This window comes from Heptranchias perlo, chromosome 32 (assembly GCF_035084215.1).
Source record: "Heptranchias perlo isolate sHepPer1 chromosome 32, sHepPer1.hap1, whole genome shotgun sequence".
NCBI classification, from domain to species: domain Eukaryota; kingdom Metazoa; phylum Chordata; class Chondrichthyes; order Hexanchiformes; family Hexanchidae; genus Heptranchias; species Heptranchias perlo.
In genome coordinates, this window is record NC_090356.1 from 20940059 (window position 1) to 20959231 (window position 19173).

The window sequence follows — 19173 nt, forward strand, 5'->3', positions numbered from 1 at the left end:
TCATGGCGGATCCGTGACTTAACTCCACATTCTCGCCTTAGCCCCATATCCCTTAATACCCTTGGTGCACAGAAATCTATCAATCTCAGATTTAGAATTCACAATTGAGCCAGGATCAGCTGCCGTTTGCAAAGAGGGTTCCAAACTTCTCCCATCCTTTGCACGTTTCCTAAATTCACTCCTGCATGTTCTGGCTCTAAATGTTAGGCTATTCAAGTATAGGAGATCTCCAAAAACAGTTACAAATGTCTTGGCAGCCAGAAGCAATAATCCAGCCTCTGACCTGTAAATCCTGCGTGGTCCCTTTAAATAGCGCTGTCGGGGGTCCTCCAGGCACTCTAAGACACATGGTCGGTGTTGAGACTGTGCGTTGAGTTGAGCGTTAAGTGCCAAAATGGCGTCTATCACTTTAAATCAGCGTTGCACACTGATTGTATCCATTTTCTCCTTATTTTACATACAGTCGGCGTTTGGTATTTGCGCATGCACTAACTCCAATACCAAGATGGCGTCCAGCGCATGTCATGCTGGAAATGTGCGTGTGCAGCCAAGACGCAATCTTGGCACCTCGAGAGGCCACATAGCGCTGAAACAACAGGCGCTACACGGACCAATTTAGCGCCCAGCTTCTCACTTGCTGCCTTGTTGAGCTTCCTAACTATCAGTGAAGATACAACAGCCTGAAAACAAAGTCAAAAACTGTAGCTTTCAAATTGTGCAAACTCAGTTTGTTTATTGCTCTAAAACTGCGAAATCTGTGTTTAGCATAAACAGTGATTTCCTCGGCACTTGCAGCCCGAGGCTGCACTGGTGAAGGCTTCTTGAGGCTTCTCTATTATGTAGAGGGCCAGAGGTAAGGAATTAGGTTTCTGAAGCAGTCTTCATTTCCTTGACAATTTTAATCTACAGTTCTCAGCAGCATTAACCTCATTAACATGTGACATCTGCCTGATCCATGGACCTTTTTGTTCACATCACCAAACAAAGCTCAGCTAAGTGCTGTCTTTAATCCCTTTGCTGGCCCACAATGGTAATGCAATACCACTTCCTGTGAAAAAAGAATTTGCATTCACATGGTACCTTTCATGACCTAGTAACATCCATAGAATCATAGAATGGTTACAGCACGGAGGGCCATTCGGCCCGTCAAGTCCATGCCGGCTCTCTGCAAGAGCAATCCAGCTGGTCCCACTCCCCCGCCCTATCACCATAGTCGTGCAAATTTTTTGACTTCAAATACTTATCCAATTCCCTTTTGAAAGCCATGATTGAATCTGCCTCCATCGCCCCCCACCTCCCCCAGGCAGTACATTCCAGATCACAACCACTCTCTCTGTAAAAAAAAAGTTTTTTCCCATGTCGCTTTTGGGTTTTTTTTGCCAATCACCTTAAATCTATGACCTCTGGTTCTTAACCCTTCCACCAATGGGAACAGTTTATCTCGATCTACTCTGTCCGGACCCTTCATAATTTTGAGTACCTCTATCAAATCTCCTCTCAACCTTCTCTGCTCTAAGGAGAACATCCCCAGCTTATTTTTTTTATGCGTTCATGGGATGTGGACGGTGCTGGCAAGGCCAGCATTTATTGCCCATCCCTAATTGCCCTTCAGAAGGTGGTGGTGAGCTGCCTTCTTGAACCGCTGCAGTCCGTGTGGTGAAGGTTCTCCCACAGTGCTGTTAGGTAGGGAGTTCTCCACTCAATGCACATAACTGAAGCCCCTCATCCCTGGATCATTCCAGTGTAAATCTCTTCTGCACTCTCTCTAAGGCCTTCACATCTTTCCTAAAATGTGGTGTTCAGAACTGGATACAATACTCCAGTTGTGGCCGAACCAGTGTTTAAGAAAGGTTCACCATAACCTCCTTGCTTTATACTCTATGGGGTCGATTTTAGCACCCGCGATCGGGTGCGTTCGTGGCGGGGGGGGGGGGCTGTGAAAATCGGGGATTCGCGGGGCGGGGCGGGAGCCTGGCTCCAACCCGCCCACTTCCGGCTTCCCCACTGATGCGCTGACATGCACGCACTGCCCCCGCATGTGGGAGTGGTGCCACTTAAGGTATATATTTTGGTATTTCAGGTCATTTACAGACCTGATTAACGAGATTTTTAGGAGAGTTGGAATTTTACAAACAGCTGGGACTGCTTCCTGTACTGGGGGAAACACTCCCAGTTCAAATGGATGTGTTGCAGCCATCAGCCTGTGGCAGCTGCAAAGGTCCATTTGACAGGTTTGGGGGGGGGGGGGGGCGTGGGGAGACCCTCACTCATTGCAGGAGGCCACTCTGTCACTTTGGACAAAGTTTGGCCTCCACCACCCTCCTCCTAACAACAAAATTTACCAACTTGCACACTTACCCCGGTGTCCAGACACATGTACCTACCTTGCGGACCCCCTCAGATGTACATCTTCCAGATGGGGGCCGCTGTAGCTGCAGTCATGACCTCCTCGGAGGGCGAACAGCATCACCAGCCTCGCCATCCACCTCTGACACGTGGAGCTCCACAACACAGTGCTGTGACACATCCACCTGCACAGCAGGAGGGAGGGCAACCACAGACAGAGGTCCAGGAAGCTGAGCCAGGGTCCACAGACCGAGGCTCAGCTTCCTGGACCTCTCTGAGCAGCAGTGCACACGGAGGCTGAGAGTCACTCGACATGTAGTCGTGGACATCTGCAGCCTCCTTCATGCCAAGCTGCTCCTGGCTGGCCCGAGCACCATCTTCCTTACCTGTCGCTGTCAAAGTCACCACTGCCCTCAACAACTTCTCCTCCGCATCCTTCCAGGGTGCCACCGGGGACATCGCCGGCGTCTCTCAGTCGTCTGCACAAAAGAGCCCTGCAAATACACCTACACCCACTCTGCAGTGACACAATGGGTGGCATCAGTTGTGGGTCTTCATTGTGATCCTCAGGAAAGGGCATTATTGCACAAACCAGACAAGATTCGCAAAGACATGGCAGTAGTGGTGCCAATATAATATGTAATGTGAGTTGCTCAGAAATTAAATAAAAGTAAAAACCATGACAAACCCTCAAACACCCTTGTGCATTCCCTTCATGCTCACGACACGTTTGCCTTACGCTGCCTACTGCACATATGTGAAGCACGCCCTGTTGCTGCAGCACAGGTAGTGGCAGGTTGAGTGAGGCTGACTGTGAAAGAGATGCATGAGAGGGGGAGTATGAGATAGAGCCATGAGATTGTATGAGGATTGGATTGAGTGGTAGTGGCGGGATGAGTACTGGCGAGGTGAGTAAGTGCAGGTAAGATGAGGATGAGGTTTGAGTGGGTGTGAGGGGTGATGTGACAGAGTAGTGTTGGCAGTGCAGAAGGAGATGTGGGGTGGGGGCGGTGATGTGGCAGATGGAGTGTAGGGGAATGAGTAAGTGTACTCACTTTGGCTGACCTACTTAGGTCACTGCACTGTATGCAGGTGGGCGATATGTTGGTGGTGCTGGTGACCTCCTCTGCCACCTCGAGCCAGGCCTTCTTGGTGGCAGAGGCAGGCTGCTTCCTCCCGCCCGCCATGGGGAAGATCTCTGTCCTCCCCCTCCTCCTCCTCCTCACCCCATCCAATGATACCTGGAGTGAGGCATCATTAACCTGGGAGCAGCCTTCCCCCTGGGCTGCTCCATGCTGTACTTTTTCCTATTTAATGCAGCATCAGTGGAGGACTGCCCCTTTAAATAGAGCTCCTCCAGCTGACAGACCTTACTGCGCATGCGCAGTCCGCCCGCCGCGCAGCTTAGCAGCGGGGAACCCGGAACAAGAGGTAAGTGGATCCTATTAGCCTGCGAATACGCGCAGGGCAGACTGATTTCACCAGGCGCGTTACGCATGCGCCCAATCGTCCCCCCGTCGGCATGGTAATATCAGGCCCTATGTCTCTATTTAGAAAGCTCTGGATCCCGGATGCTTTCTCAACCTGCCCTGCCACCTTCAACAATTTGTGCACATAAAACCCCAGATCTCTCTGTTCCTGCAACCCTTTTAGAAATGTATCCTTTAATTTTTATATTGCCTCTCCTCGTTCTTCCTACCGAAATGTATCACTTCACACTTTTCTGCATTGAATTTCAACTGCCATGTGTCTGCCCTTTCCACCAGCTTGTCTATGTCATCTTTAAGTCTATCACTATCCTCAATGTTCATTACCCTTTCAAGTTTTGTGTCATTTGCAAATTTTGAAATTGTGCCCTGTACACCCAAGTCCAAGTCATTAATATATATCGAAAAAAGCAATGGGCCCAGTACCAACCCCTGGGGAACACCACTGTACCTCCCTCCAGTCTGAAAAACAACCACTACTTTGTTTCCTATTACTTAGCCAATTTCGTATCCATGCTGCCATTCCCCCCTTTATTCCATGGGCTATTATGCGGCACTTAATCAAACGCCTTATGGAAGTCCATATACACCACATAAGGTCGATAGTCAAAATCTTTTCCCAAAGGTAGGGGAGTCTATAACGAGGGGGCATAGATTTAAGGTGAGAGGGGAGAGATACAAAAGGGTCCAGAGGGGCAATTTTTTCACTCAAAGGGTGGTGAGTGTCTGGAACGAGCTGCCAGAGGCAGTAGTAGAGGCGGGTACAATTTTGTCTTTTAAAAAGCATTTGGACAGTTACATGGGTAAGATGGGTATGGAGGGATATGGGCCAAGTGCAGGCAATTGGGACTAGCTTAGTGGTATAAACTGGGCGACATGGACATGTTGGGCCGAAGGGCCTGTTTCCATGTTGTAACTTCTATGATTCTATCAACCGCATTACCCTCATTGACCCGCTCTGTTACCTCATCAAAAAACTCAACCGAGTTGGTTAAACACGATTTGGCTTTAACAACTCCATGCTGGCTTTCCTTTATTATTTCACACTTGTCCAAGTGACTGTTAATTTTGTCCCAGATTATTGTTTCTAAAAGTTTCCCTACTACTGAGGTTAAACTGACCGGTCTGTAGTTGCTGGGTTTATCCTTACACTCATTTTTGAACAAGGGTGTAACATTTGCAATTCTCCAGTCCTCTGGCACCACCCCCGTATCTAAGGATGATTGGAAGATTATGGCCAGTACCTCTGTAATTTCCACCCTTGCTTCCCTCAACAACCTTGGACGCATCCCATCCCGTCCAGGTGACTTATCTACTTTAAGTACATCTAGCCTCTCTAGAACCTCCTTTTTATCAATTTTTAGCCCATCCAGTATCTTAACTACTTCTTCACTTACTGTGATTTTGGCAGCATCTTCTTCCTTGGTAAAGACAGATGCGAAGTATTCATTTAGTACCTCAGCCATGCCCTCTGCCTGCATGCGTAGATCTCCTTTTTTGTCCCTAATCGGTCCCACTCCTCCTCTTACTACCCATTTACTGTTTACATGCCTATAGAAGACTTTTGGATTCCCTTTTATGTTAGCTGCCAGTCTATTCTCACACTCTCTCTTTGCCCCTCTTATTTCCTTTTTTGCTTCCCCTCTGAACTTTCTATATTCAGCCTGGTTCTCACTTGTATTATCAACCTGACATCTGTCGTACACCCCTTTTTTTCTGCTTCATCTTACTCTCTACCTCTTTTGTCATCCAGGGAGCTCTGGTTTTAGTTGCTCTCCCTTTCATAGAATCATAGATTCTCCCTCGTGGGAATGTATCTAGACTGTACCCGAACCATCTCCTCTTTAAAGGCCGCCCATTGTTCATTTACAGTTTTTCTTGCCAGTCTTTCATTCCAATTTACCCGGGTCAGATCAGTTCTCATCCCATTGAAATTGGCCCTCCTCCAACTGAGTATTTTTGCTTTAGAGTGGTCCTTGTCTGTTTCCATAGCTAATCTAAACCTTATGAAACTATGATCCCAAAGCATTTCACAGCCAATTAAATACTTTTGAAGTGTAGTCACTGTTGTAATGTAGGGAAATACTGCAGTCAATTTGCATGCAGCAAGGTCCCGCAAACAGCAATGAGATAAATGACCAGATAATCTTTTTTGCCACTGTTGGTTAAGGGATAAATATTGGCCACGACACTGGAAGAACTGCCCCGCTCTTCTTTGAATAGTGCCATGGGGTCTTTTACATCCAACTGAGAGGGAAGAGAAATTCTAATAACACCTACCTCATAACAGTCCATCAACAAGGTGGACTCAAGAGTTTAGGTCAATGAACTTTCCACAATCAGAAAATGTATTTCTACTGGTCAATGCCTAGCATGGATAAATGTTGCCTCCCCCATAGGTACAGCACTGGCAGGTGACAAATCGGTCCATCATGGAGCCTACCCAACACCAGAAAATCTCACCAAGGAGAGCTGCCAATGCCCGATGGCCAGTTGGGTCCACAATTTAACCTTGTGACCTTATGGCTAAATGGACTGGTCTATTGATAAGATATTTATTCATTCAGCAGTGTGTGGATCGAATCACATAATCACAGTACTCCTAACCATATGGAATTGCTGCTTATTCAGCAGGACACGTGTTAAACCGCATCTGCCTTCCATTAGCTTTATTCTCAGAATTCTGAAAAGTGGAATTATCAGCAACATCACCGGAAAATTCCAAAGTGATGCCATCTGTCTGATATTTAGCTATTGACCGCAGAGGGTTTACTGCCAAACCTAGCACAACACTGGCAACAGGCTCAAACACAAAACCATTTGTATCAATTTACCATTTGTATCAATTTACACATAGCAGCTCCCAAAGAGATGCCATGAGGTACCTTGCTGACATGGGCAAACTCCACCTTCAACCCGCTGAGTAAGGAAATTAAAAATAGAAAATGCTGGAAATAAACAACAGATCTACCAGCACCTAAAAAGAGAAACGGCAGGTTAACTTTTTGAGTAGGGATCCTTCATCTGAATCTCTTTTCAGGACTAACCAAGATGAAAAGGAAAGGGAAACAGGCGAGGAAGAGTACAGAATTGCTATTATGAAGAGGCCCTTATTGGGATTAATTAGAGTTTGAGCTTGCAAAGTATAGTTTCCTTAATTTTCAAAATATGCATGGAAAATTAATAAAAACAATTGGTGATTTATGAATGCTGATTTTGAAGAACAAAGCAAATGTATAAAATCATATGGTAAGATTCCATTAAATTGACATTTCTAAAACAGTTGCGAACAGATGCTGCCATTGTGTTCTGCATGATAACAGGGCTGGAAACACTAGCTCTGGTACTGGAATTTCAGCTTCACTTTTTGTTACCAGGTGAAGTTCATCAATACTCACAGTCTGTGAGACAGAATGCCAAGCTGCAGTGCAGTGTTCCCTCCTGAGGCAAGACGGAAAAACTTGGCAAAGCCAATCCTGAAACTACAGAAACATAGGCCATCATCCTGAGCGACATTAATGTAGCTATGAAATCTGTGGCCCACTCTTTGGAGTTATGAAGAAACAGAGTATGAAGGGCAGGAATGAATGACTCAAAAAAGGAGAAAAAGCAGAGAACAAATACAAATTTAGAAAAGCTCAAAACACAATGGGCCATGATTTGCTGTTGCAGGGCATCTAACAGCATCTGCCGTTAGTTAGACTTGCCCTTGCACATTTAGGTTTTTAAATTTTTTGCGTGGCAAGTGGCTGAAAGTGTGAGCTGATAACGTTGCAGCGAGGGAAACAGGGCATCTGGGACCTGAGCGATCAGGGCAAGCAACTGTGTATCTCCTTAACCGATCAGATTGAAGGAATGTAAAATTAACAGCACAAGGACTGAGAACGAAGTGTAAATTAGGGTGGGTGAATTCAATGTCAAATCAGGTACAGAACATGAAATAAAGAGAGGGAAAGAGAGAGGAAAAAAAAAAGAGACAGAAAGGAAAAGTAAAACATTTTTTTTTAATTTTAAATTTTACATTTTTTAAAATCTCCAACAATTAAAATCTGAAGTAATGAGACTCCACACTTGTAATAGTTAATTTCAGTACCAGAGAGGTTGACCGGCAGCAATTAACACTTATCACGTCGTTAAAAGAGTACTTGGACTGAAATGAACAAGACTTAACTTTCTGCGACGAGTTTAGTTTGTTTCTACTGTGCAAATACAGCAACTTCACGCTGTTCAATGCATGTCAATGGTGAGGCAGACAATGAGATGCCATTTTCGTGAAGCTAACGGTGGAGCAGCACACCTTGGACAGCAACTTTTGGGTATCTGCGTTTAAACGCGCATCTGCCCCTCGCCTTAAGTTGCTGTACCATTTAAGCATAAATAACGGCGACGCCATTAGCCTCACCATTATTCTGACAGCAAATTCTGGCCCAATGTAATTACATTACCAGTGGCACCGATTCAAGCACTCGGGAGTGGGAGTGGGAGCGGGATCGGAATCGGAAGACTCGGTAGCAGCAGCCAGCAGCGGCCCGTGGGGTTGGGGACCAATTTCTAGGCCTCCGTCCTTCCAAATTGGGTTAGGTCCAGAGTCTGCATTTTGTGCTGTAGAACACTAGGAGGAAGTACTGGTGCTTGCAGGTCTGTCACTCACTGGTATTGCGAGCATACTGAGGTGACAAGTTACGAGCATTACACAAAGCCTATTTGCTTAAATGCAATTTATGCTATAGTCCATTGGTGCCAATACATGAAATCAGATTATTGGCAACATTGAATAACGAGAGCGATCACGAAAAATGAGCAATCAGAAACAGGGGAAACGGACAAAAAAGCAGCAATGTTAACAAAGTAGGAGAATGGATCTCAAACTACTATGAAGAACTACAGCCAACAAAGCAGTAAAATTTCATTGTTTTGATTCCCTCTTAATGGTTAGGTTTATCCCTGAATCTGATTCATTCTAAAAAAAACTGCTAACTTAAAAACTGGTTTTCTTCCATAGCAAAGTTCTGGAGTATAAAACCATAAAGGAAAAATTGGTGGAGCAAAAGAAAACAGCGCTATAGTCATGTAACTGTAAGCAGGCCAATTCATCCAGTGATCCCAATGCCTCATTCTTTATCTTAAAACTTGGCAGTGCACTAAATACTTACTGCTTCCTTTCATTATCAATAATTTCACACATACAGCAGTTCAATGGCACAGCGCACCCAGACTATTAGTCTGTATGACTTAATTCCACCATGTTACCTCATTGGCCTCGAATTCCCAGCTCCAGTCAGCTAAAACTAGACAAGAGGCTGCCTGCCTGGGGGCCCTTGACACACAAGACAGCTAACCAGTCTAGGACCATACTAAATAGTCCTGTCAAGACTGCTGTTCTGTCATATGGGGAGGTCTTCAAACATTTTGACGCCATCCAATGACTGTAGCAACACTTGGAGGCAAACACCAGAGTAGTATTTTTCACAAAGGCACACCACTGTCAGCACTTCTTCAAATTAGTGGGACATACAGACTTTTGAACATAGCATAATCCTTCAAAGCTGAACACTTAAACAAAAGAGAATTGAAGCAGCAACAAATAACTTGATGCACAGTTTCCATGATTCAGGTACTCTTGTACAATGCGCTATTCCCCTTCTTTATAAGAATGCATCCAGAATTTTTGAAGAATGTGAAATTTGGTGACAGGTGGAATTATTGGATAGTAGAATCTCTGAAGTACAAATAGGAGGATTCCAACGCTCCCAAAATGGTTAATTTGGTAAAGGCAGTGTGCAACTGAGCCATGCAGACGAGAAGGTTTCAGGTCTGTGCTGAGCCAGCTGATCAACCAGCATAGTTGCTGGGGTGCTACATAGGGCGTCAGTGCCCCTGAACTAAAGAAGGGAAAGTCAGCCAAAGTTAATAAAAAGGATTCTGGAATGGACAACAGATTTCTTGGTCTCTTATTGCTTAACACATAGTAGTTGGTAAGGAAAATATCTTACCGCCTGTCCCTCTATGGCTGCTCTCTGCCGCCCCAGTACATCCTGTAGCTGCGTGAAGTGCTGAATAAATGCCACCACCTCAGCCTGGAAGCGCTGGGTGTGTACATACTGCACCGATGCCATTTGAAGGCTCACTCTCATGTCACAATCTCGCTTCAGCTTCGGGTCTGCTCTGCCGTACCTGGTTTTAGACAAAAAGAACTGCCTTATTTGCCAACAACTTGCATTTATACAATACCTTTAACGTAAACATCCCAGGGCACTTCACAAAGGTGTAAGTGGACACGAGCCAAAGTAAGAAATATTAGGAGGGGTTGGTCAAAGAGGTGGGTATTAAAGAGAGTCTTAAAGGGGGAAGAGAGGTGGAGAGGGGGAAGAGTTTAGGAACAAAATTCTAGAGCTTGGGTTCTAGGTAGCTAAAAGCACAGTAACTAATGGTGGGGTGAAGGAAGTGGGGATACGCAAAAGGCCTGAGTCAGAGGAATGGAAAATTCGGGGGAGGGATATTAACACTGGTGGATGTGAATGAGACGGCGGGGGGAGGGGGGGGAGGGGAGACATGGTCATAGAGGGATCTGAAAACAAGGATGAGAATTTTAAATTTGAGGTGTTTAGGACTGGTAGCCAATGTAGGTCATCGAGAACAGTGGTAATGGGTAATAGGCGAGCGGAACTTGATATGGGATAGGATATGGCAACAGAGTTTTGGATGAGGTGAAGTTTATAGAGAGTAGGGGATGGGAGGTCAGCCAGGAAAGCATTGGAGTAATCATATTTGGAGGTAACAAGACATGGATGAGGATTTCAGCTACACGTGGGATAATGTAGGATCAGGGGCATGCAATGTAATAGAGGTGGACGTAGACAATGAGATGGAAAGGATAAGAGCCAAGATAGAACATCAATAAACTTCAGAGCACTTGTAGCAATAAAAAGAAAAATATAATACTATAAAAAGTTTTCAGAGATTTGTTAAAATTTCACCTATAATTGGACCAGCTTTAACAAAAAAAATTAAACACACTTCATACAGGATGACCATGGTTTTAAAACTGCATCAATAACATCCATACATGATGAACTCAAAATGTATCCTATTTTAGAGCTCCAGTTGGAGCTCCAAAATAGTGTGCCATGTGGTCACAAGGCATGGATTTGTTCCCACAATTCCCCAGATGCCTGTCATAGAGAGACATCAAGTAGAAGCTGGGTACTTATCCATGGGAAAACTATAGAAAGAGGGCAAATCATTGCAGTCCTCTCTTAGGAGGCTTACAGCAACCAATTGGAATGGCAGTGATAGCCTAGTTTTGGAGGGGGAGGGCAGAGTGGGGCTGCTGCCTACACTCTCCACTGATGCATAGGTGCATGTGTGGAAAACCGAAAAAAAAAAGGAACTTTTTTTTAATGTACAAATGCAACATGAGAGCCCACCCCAGCTGTGCTGAACATATTTTACTCGAGGCAAAAGAAACTTTTAAGATCAGCAGCAGATTTTTATGTGATATGTTAAGTCAATCAGGATTTAATAGCAGCTGCCTTTTGCTCCCTCAAGCACCCTCGTTCATTACAATCCAACACCTGCAACCTTTCTTTTGAATTTTTTTTTTGCCTGCACAGTTCTGGTGTAGAATGGGGAAGATTTTCACCAGTAGTAATCTCCCTTTTAAATCATTCTCTGCCTGGAATTCTGTAGGAGGGAATGGGACAAACCTTTCATCTTCCTGTGACATCATGGATCTTGCACAGTAATAATTTGATGACCCACTATTGTTAATTTTTCATTTCGTTGCTTTGCCATACAAAATTGAACATGCCAAAACCCAACTCGAGGCTCTTTCTCACTCCTCCATTTTATTTGGGAAGAACCCAAAAAGAACATTTATAGCATTCTATGAATAAAGTAAAATTTAAAAACTTAATAAAAATACACACACACATATAAATGCATACTTGTAAATATTGAACACGAGCGCCTCTTTGCCACTGGTGGTGAAACGTTCTTTGTACAGCTCTCCGTGAGGCGTCAAATCACTGAGGGAAAGGCTGCCGAGACTGCCTTGTAGAGCAAAGTCACCATCTGCACAATAAGAATGGACAGTCACAATTAGCAAATCAGAGGGTTGATTAGGTATTAAGCACTATTACATTCCATATTTCAACATCCTTTACTTTTCCAGAATCAGTGTTAGAAGGACTCTTAGAGAGGCTATCTAATAATGGGTTCAGTACAGGAATGCAGATGTTCCATTCTCTATCGCAGAACAGTGCACTTCCAGGTCAATTCAGCTACCATTATGAGAAATGCTAATAATCTCTCATCTATTTCCAGCATTTTGTTTAAGATTTGAAAACAAGGTCTCTATTTTTTTTTCCAGGACTGATGGAAGCCCTTACTGTGGGGTGAATGCCTTGCCGTCACTCTATAATACCCCAGTGCAATGAAGCAGAGACTGGAAACTCAATGGAATAGAGAGGTTGACCTGGTGCCCCACCATTCTGTGGTGCAGTATATAGGTGTTTCAACACTGCATGATACAACCGATTCCAAGTCAGTGACACATTATAGTCAGGATATTATAAACACATCAGTCATGTGGAAGCAGTCAATGCTCGAATATTAATACTGATTAAGGTGAAACATTGTACATACACTTTGCTACAGAATATTGATGGAGTTAATCTCAATGAACTTGCTACAATCAGAAAAAAAGTTTTAGGTTATTAGCCAGGCAACCAGAAGAAAAGACATGTTTATGTTGCTTTGTCACAACTCAGAAACCTACAAAAGTGCTTCAGCAAATATGAATTACTTATTTGCACTCAGCAAGATCCCACAAAGGGCAATGAGATGAATGAGCAGTTAATCTGTTTTTGGTAGTGTAGCGGAATGAGGAAAGTTGGCCAGGGTATTGAAAATACTCCCTGGCCTTCTTCAACTAGTGCTACAGGAAGTATGTGAACAATCAGGCAGCGCCTCAGTTTAATGTCTCTTCAGAAGGGCAATAACTCTGCAGCACTCCTTTAGTACTATAATAAAGTATCAACCTAGGTTATGTGCTTGTCCTTACACAGGACATGGATCTGCAACCCGACTCAGAGGTGAGAGTACTTCCATTAAGCCTAACTGACAATTGCAGTGATACAATGAAATTTGAAGTGTACTATCATTAGGTAGGCTGCACACAGCAAGATCTCAAACAGCAATAAGGCCTGAACAGTTATTCTGCTTTTGGGGTGTTAACTGAGGGAGGAATGCAGGTTAGGACACTGACTGGAGGCTGTACTATATCGACCTCCAATCACTAGTGGCTAACCCTACTTGGCCTCCTCCTGAGGCTCCCACAACCATAGATGCCAGTGTCCAGGTAATTCAGTTCACTACACATATTATGCAGCAGCTCAGTGCAGTGGACACAGCCAAGGCTACGGGTCCTGTCAACATTCCAAATGTAGTGCTGACAATCTGTGCACCAGAGCTAGCCGCTATCCTAGTACTAATACGATATTGGCTTCCAACAAACAATGTGGAAAATTTCCCAGCTCCGTCCTATCCACAAAAAACAGACTAAATCTAACCCTGCCAATTATCACCCCATCAGCCTCTGCCAAATTATCAAAGTGATGGAAGGAGTCATCAATAGTTCCATCAAGTGATACCTACTCACCAAAAACCTGCTCACCGATGTTCAGTTCAGGTTCCACCAGAAGCACTGAGCTCCAGACCTCATTACATGGACCGAGGGCACCAACAAGCCCTAGCAACACTTAGGTCAATGGGGGTCAAAGGGAAAACCATCCAACAGATTGGGTCATACCTGACACAAAGAAAGGTGGCTGTGGCAGCCATAGGCCAGTCATTGGAGACCCAAAACATCACTGCAGCAGTTTCTCAGGAAAATGTTCTTGGCCCAAACATCTTCAGCTACTTCATCAATGACTTTCCGTCTGTCATAAGGTCAGGAGTGGGGCTGTTCACTGACGATTCCAGTGTTCAGCTTCATTCACAACTCTGATAATGACGCAGCCCATATCAGCCTAAAGCAGGGCTTGATAATATCCAGGCTTGGGCTAACAAGTGCCACGTAACATTCGCACCACATAAATGCCAGACAACGATCATCTCGAAGAAGAGAAAGCCCAGCCGTATTCCCTAACCTTCAATGATACCACCATCGCCGAATTTCTCACCAACATTATCTTGGGGGGGTCACTACTTCCAAAAACCTAAGTGGACCAGCCATATCAACACTAGGGCTACAAGAGCAGGGCAGAGGCTGGGTACTCTGCAGCAAGTGACTCACCTCCTGATTCCTCAAAACCTCTCTACTAATTACATGGCTCAAGTCAGGAATGTGATGGAAACCTCACCACCCACCTGGACGGGTACAGCTGCAACACTGTCCAGAACTAAGTAGTTTGCTTGAGTGGTGCCCCTCCACCACTGACGCACTGACTATAGATATACAGGATGCACTACAGCAACTAACCAAGGTTCCTTTGATAGCACTGCCCTACCTTGCAACCTCTAACACCGAGAATGTCAAAAGCAGCAATGTCTGGGAACACCATCACCTCCAAGTTTCCCTCCAAGTCAGACACCATTCTGACTTGGACATACGTGGCTGTTCCTTCATCGTCCCTGGGTCAATATTCTGGAATTTCTTTCTTAAAACCATTGTGGGAGCACCCGTCACCATGTGAACTACAGTGGTTCAAGGAGAAGGCCCATCAACATCTTCTCAGGACAACTAAGGATAGCCAGGGTCGTCAACACCCAGAGAACAATTTTTTTTTAAAAAGGCGGAGGTGACTTTAGTGTTCAGCCTTGCACATTGACTTGTTAGCATTCTATTGAAGAAACTCAAGGACTGAATATTTGATGAATCATTTCAATAATTGTTACAATTTTCAATCCAGGTATACAAAGATTCATCTGAAAGTCTTAACCTTGGATAAACTGGTTGCTTTTGTCAAGGTTTCAACCATGAAGCTTGCATTTAAAGAACAGGCGGTAGATTTTTAGGTTCTTGATCACAATTGGATAAATTCATTGGCAGATTAGTTCAAAATACAAGAACAAAACTGCAATAAAGATAAATTGTTGTAGCTAACAATCGTACCTATTTCCATAAAAACAATGACTTCATTTTTAGAGTAATTAATTGGTTGTAAAGCACTTTGGGACATCCTGAGGGCATGATATGGTGCAAGTTCTTTTTTTGTTCTTTAATACATTTTCTCAATTGAAATGATAACAAAGTGGTTGGATGACACCTAGTGGTAGGATCGCCGCTTTTTAAAATTGAATTTTCATGTGTTTGCATACATATATCATATAGGTTGCATGGTCCTCGTTGAGAGAAATACATTGATTAATTACATTTCTTAGCACGAATGTGCCTACACTGGTAGCAGTGTGTGTTGCAGGTGATTGGTTTAGTCAGTAGAGTGGGGGAAAACAGAGAACTGGCTAATAAATGCAGGTCAGGATGATCATGTGCGAGCATACTTACCCCCCTGGCGGTGGTTTAGGTGTTATTTGAACTTCCTGGAGTGGGTGTGGAGATTTCCTGTTATTTGTCAGTTCTGGATGGAGGCCAAATATCTCTCATTCTGATTGGGATATGGAGTTGTTTTGGCCACGTTTGTTGTGGGGAAGAATGCGCTCTGCCACAGTAGGGGCTGGGGTTGGAGGGTGGGGGGGGGGGGGGGGGGGAAGAGGGGGTGGTATTGGTGAAGGGGGAGAACGTACCCTTTGTTGACCGGAGGTCACCGGTTACGGTTATTGGCTTAGTACAAAGAGAAGAGTCAATTCTCTCTTAACTCTCAATTCGCTTTATTCACGCTGTTAGAGCATATACATACAGCTTATACGTCTGGTTAGATATAAACGTGCAGTTTGTACCAGGTTATACAGTTTTATACCCAAACTAGGATCCAAACGCACACCCACTAGGTTTCTCTGGCACTCCGAGTGGTCACAGAATATAAAGGATAATACCCGAAAAAGAGAGCTGACGCTGGCCAGGCGTTCCGTTCTCTCTCTCTCGACGTCGTCTTTACGTCCCTGACGTAGGTTCTTCCACTTCCGCGATGGTTGGTCTCCGGAGTCTTCGCTCTGGCTCCACGCCCCAGATTCTTCATTCTTATTCCGAAACTTATCTCTTCAAGCTGTGCTGTCTCTCTCCCTTTGGTTTAGGCTTGCTCGCCTAGTCTGTGTCTTCTCCTCATTGGCTCTGTCCCAAAGACTTAGGTAGCATTACCTCATTACTCCTTTTCTAAATAAGGACTTGTGTCTTATCACATCTCCTTTGTCTTTCACAAAACTTAGCTAATTCAAACCGGTTCCAGCCAGCTCAGGCCAGCGACTGAACTCAGGTTACTTCAGTTCAAAAGTTGCTTTTGCCTGTGCGTCAGCAGCTGGGAATATCAGGTTACTGCAGCCCCTGGCCAACACCTTTCACATAAAATATTTGAAAAACAGCACCTTTACAGGAGATCAACGATTTACAATGCATAATTCATGTGCAGCTCTAATTCAACTATTGCAATGACTGGAAACCCACACACAAAAAAAATCTCCCTTCTCCTTTATATAATCATAGATTCTTACAGTGCAGAAGATGGCCATTCAGCTCATCGCATCTATGCTGGATCTTAGCTAGAGCAATCTGAAATTAATTTCGTAACGCTGCATCTTCTGCCCTGTTCTCTCCCCATAACCCTGTATCTTTCTCCATCTCAAATATTTATCCAACTTTCCTTAACAGATGCAGCGGTCTCTGCCTGAACAATTCCCCATGATAAAGCATTCCACCTTCGAACAACACAATGCATAAAAAAAATGCTAACTTCTCTCAGTGACAATCTTCAATTGATGTCCCCTCGTCTCTGACTTTCCAACTAGAGAAGATAGTCCTTCCTCGTTCACTCGATCAAAACCCTTCATTATTTTAAACACCTTTGTTAAATCTACTCTTAGCCTTCTTTGCTCCAGTGGAAATACTCCCATTATCTCAAGTCTCTTCTCACAACTACAGTGTCATATCCCTGGTATCATCCTGGTGAATCTACACTCTCTATGACTTTAATGTCCTTTCTATAACGGTCGCCCAAAACTGCACACAGTATTGTAACTATGGCCTAACCATTGCTTGTACTAATACCATGAACACTTTGTTCCTGTACTCTTATGTTCCTATTTATAAAACCCAAAAGGCTGTTGGTCTTGTTTATGGTTTTATCTACCTGCCTTTGCATTCAAGGATTTACGGATTTGCACCCTGGGTCCCTCTGTTCATCCATACCTTTCAGCCTCTTTCCGTTACGTTTATACCAACATTCCTTATTTTTTCTCCCAAAATGCATTACCTCACACTCCTCTACATTAAATTAAAGCTGCCACTGAAACCTCTCTACGGTCCTCTTGAAATCTTTTACAATTCTCTGTGCTGTCTGAGCAAATTTCAACATTGTGCTCCCTACTCCAATCAAAATCATCCACCCTTCTCCAATCCGAGAAACATCATAGGAACATAAGAACAGGAGTAGTCCATTTAGCCTCTCGAGACTGTTTTTTTTTAATTCGTTCATGGGATGTGGGCGTCGCTGGCGAGGCCAGCATTTATTGCCCATCCCTAATTGTCCTTGAGAAGGTGGTGGTGAGTCGCCTTCTTGAACCGCTGCAGTCCGTGTGGTGAAGGTTCTCCCACAGTGCTGTTAGGAAGGGAGTTCCAGGATTTTGACCCAGAGACGATGAAGGAACGTCGATATATTTCCAAGTCGGGATGGTGTGTGACTTGGAGGGGAATGTGCAGCTGGTGGTGTTCCCATGTGCCTGCTGCTCTTGTCCTTCTAGGTGGTAGAGGTCGCGGGTTTGGGAGGTGTTGTCGAAGAAGCCTTGGCGAGTTGCTGCAGTGCATCCTGTGGATGGTACACACTGCAGCCACAGTGCGCCGGTGAAGGGAGTGAATGTTTAGGGTGGTGGATGGGGTGCCAATCAAGCAGGCTGCTTTGTCCTTGATGGTGTCAAGCTTCTTGAGTGTTGTTGGAGCTGCACTCATCCAGGCAAGTGGAGAGTATTCCATCACACTCCTGACTTATGCCTTGTAGATGGTGGAAAGGCTTTGGGGAGTCAGGAGGTGAGTCACTCGCCACAGAATACCCAGCCTCTGACCTGCTCTTGTAGCCACAATGTTTATATGGCTGGTCCAGTTAAGTTTCTGGTCAATGGTGACCCCCAGGATGTTGATGGTGGGGGATTCGGCGATGGTAATGCCGTTGAATGTCAAGGGGAGGTGGTTAGACTCTCTCTTGTTGGAGAAGGTCATTGCCTGGCACTTGCCTGGCGCGAATGTTACTTGCCACTTATCAGCCCAAGCCTGGATGTTGCCCAGGTCTTGCTGCATGCGGGCTCGGACTGTTTCATTATTTGAGGGGTTGCGAATGGAACTGAACACTCTGCAATCATCAGCGAACAACCCCATGTCTGACCTTATGATGGAGGGAAGGTCATTGATGAAGCAGCTGAAGATGGTTGGGCCAAGGACACTGCCCTGTTCTGCCATTCAATGAGATCATGGCTGATCTGTGACCTAACTCCATGTATTCGCCTTAGCCCTATATCCCTCAATGCCTTTGGTTAACGAAAATCTATCAATCTCAGATTTAAAATTAACAACTGAGTTAGCATCAATTGCCGTTGTGGAAGACAGCTCCAAACTTCTACCACCCTTTGCGTGTAGAAGTGTTTCCTAACTTCACTCCTGAAAGTCCTGGCTTTAATCTTAAGGCTATGTCCCCTAATCCTAGTCCCCCCGACTAGAGGAAATAGCTTCTCTCTCTCTCTACCCTATCAGTTCCCCTTAATATCTTGAAAACTTTGATCAAATCACTCCTTAATCCTCTAAATTCCAGGGAATACAACCCTAGCTTGTGTAATCTCTCCTCATAATTTAACCCTCAGAGTCCACATAACAGTCTAGTAAATCTACGCTGCGCTCCCACCACGGCCAGTGTATCCTTCCATGGTGTGGTGTCCAGAATTGAACACTGTACTCTAAGTGTGGTTTAACCAGTGCTTTGAATAGCTGTAGCATAACTTCTACCCCCTTGTATTCTAGTTCTCTAGATGTAAAGGCCAACATGCCATTAGCCTTTTTGATTATTTTCTGTACCTGTCCATGATATTTTAATGATCTAAGTACATGGACCCCTAAGACTCTTTAGACCTCCACTGTTTCGAGCTTTTCACCATTTACAAAGTACTCTGATCTATTCTTTTTAGGTCCAAAGTGGATAATCTCATACTTGCCTACATTGAAATCCATTTGCCACAGTTTTGC

The 19173-nt window shown here is 44.5% G+C and overlaps 1 protein-coding gene across 4 annotated transcripts in view; it reads right to left on the reverse strand.

Annotated features, from left to right (window-relative positions):
* Positions 1-19173, reverse strand: part of vps13d (vacuolar protein sorting 13 homolog D) — a 229771-nt gene that overhangs the window by 165402 nt on the left and 45196 nt on the right. For all 4 annotated transcript variants that reach the window (XM_067970599.1, XM_067970598.1, XM_067970597.1 and 1 more), the window contains exons 22-23: positions 11780-11906; positions 9827-10007 (exon numbers count right to left, since the gene is read on the reverse strand). In XM_067970599.1, the coding sequence (XP_067826700.1) occupies positions 9827-10007; positions 11780-11906 (308 nt within the window). The remainder of the gene's footprint in view (positions 1-9826; positions 10008-11779; positions 11907-19173) is intronic.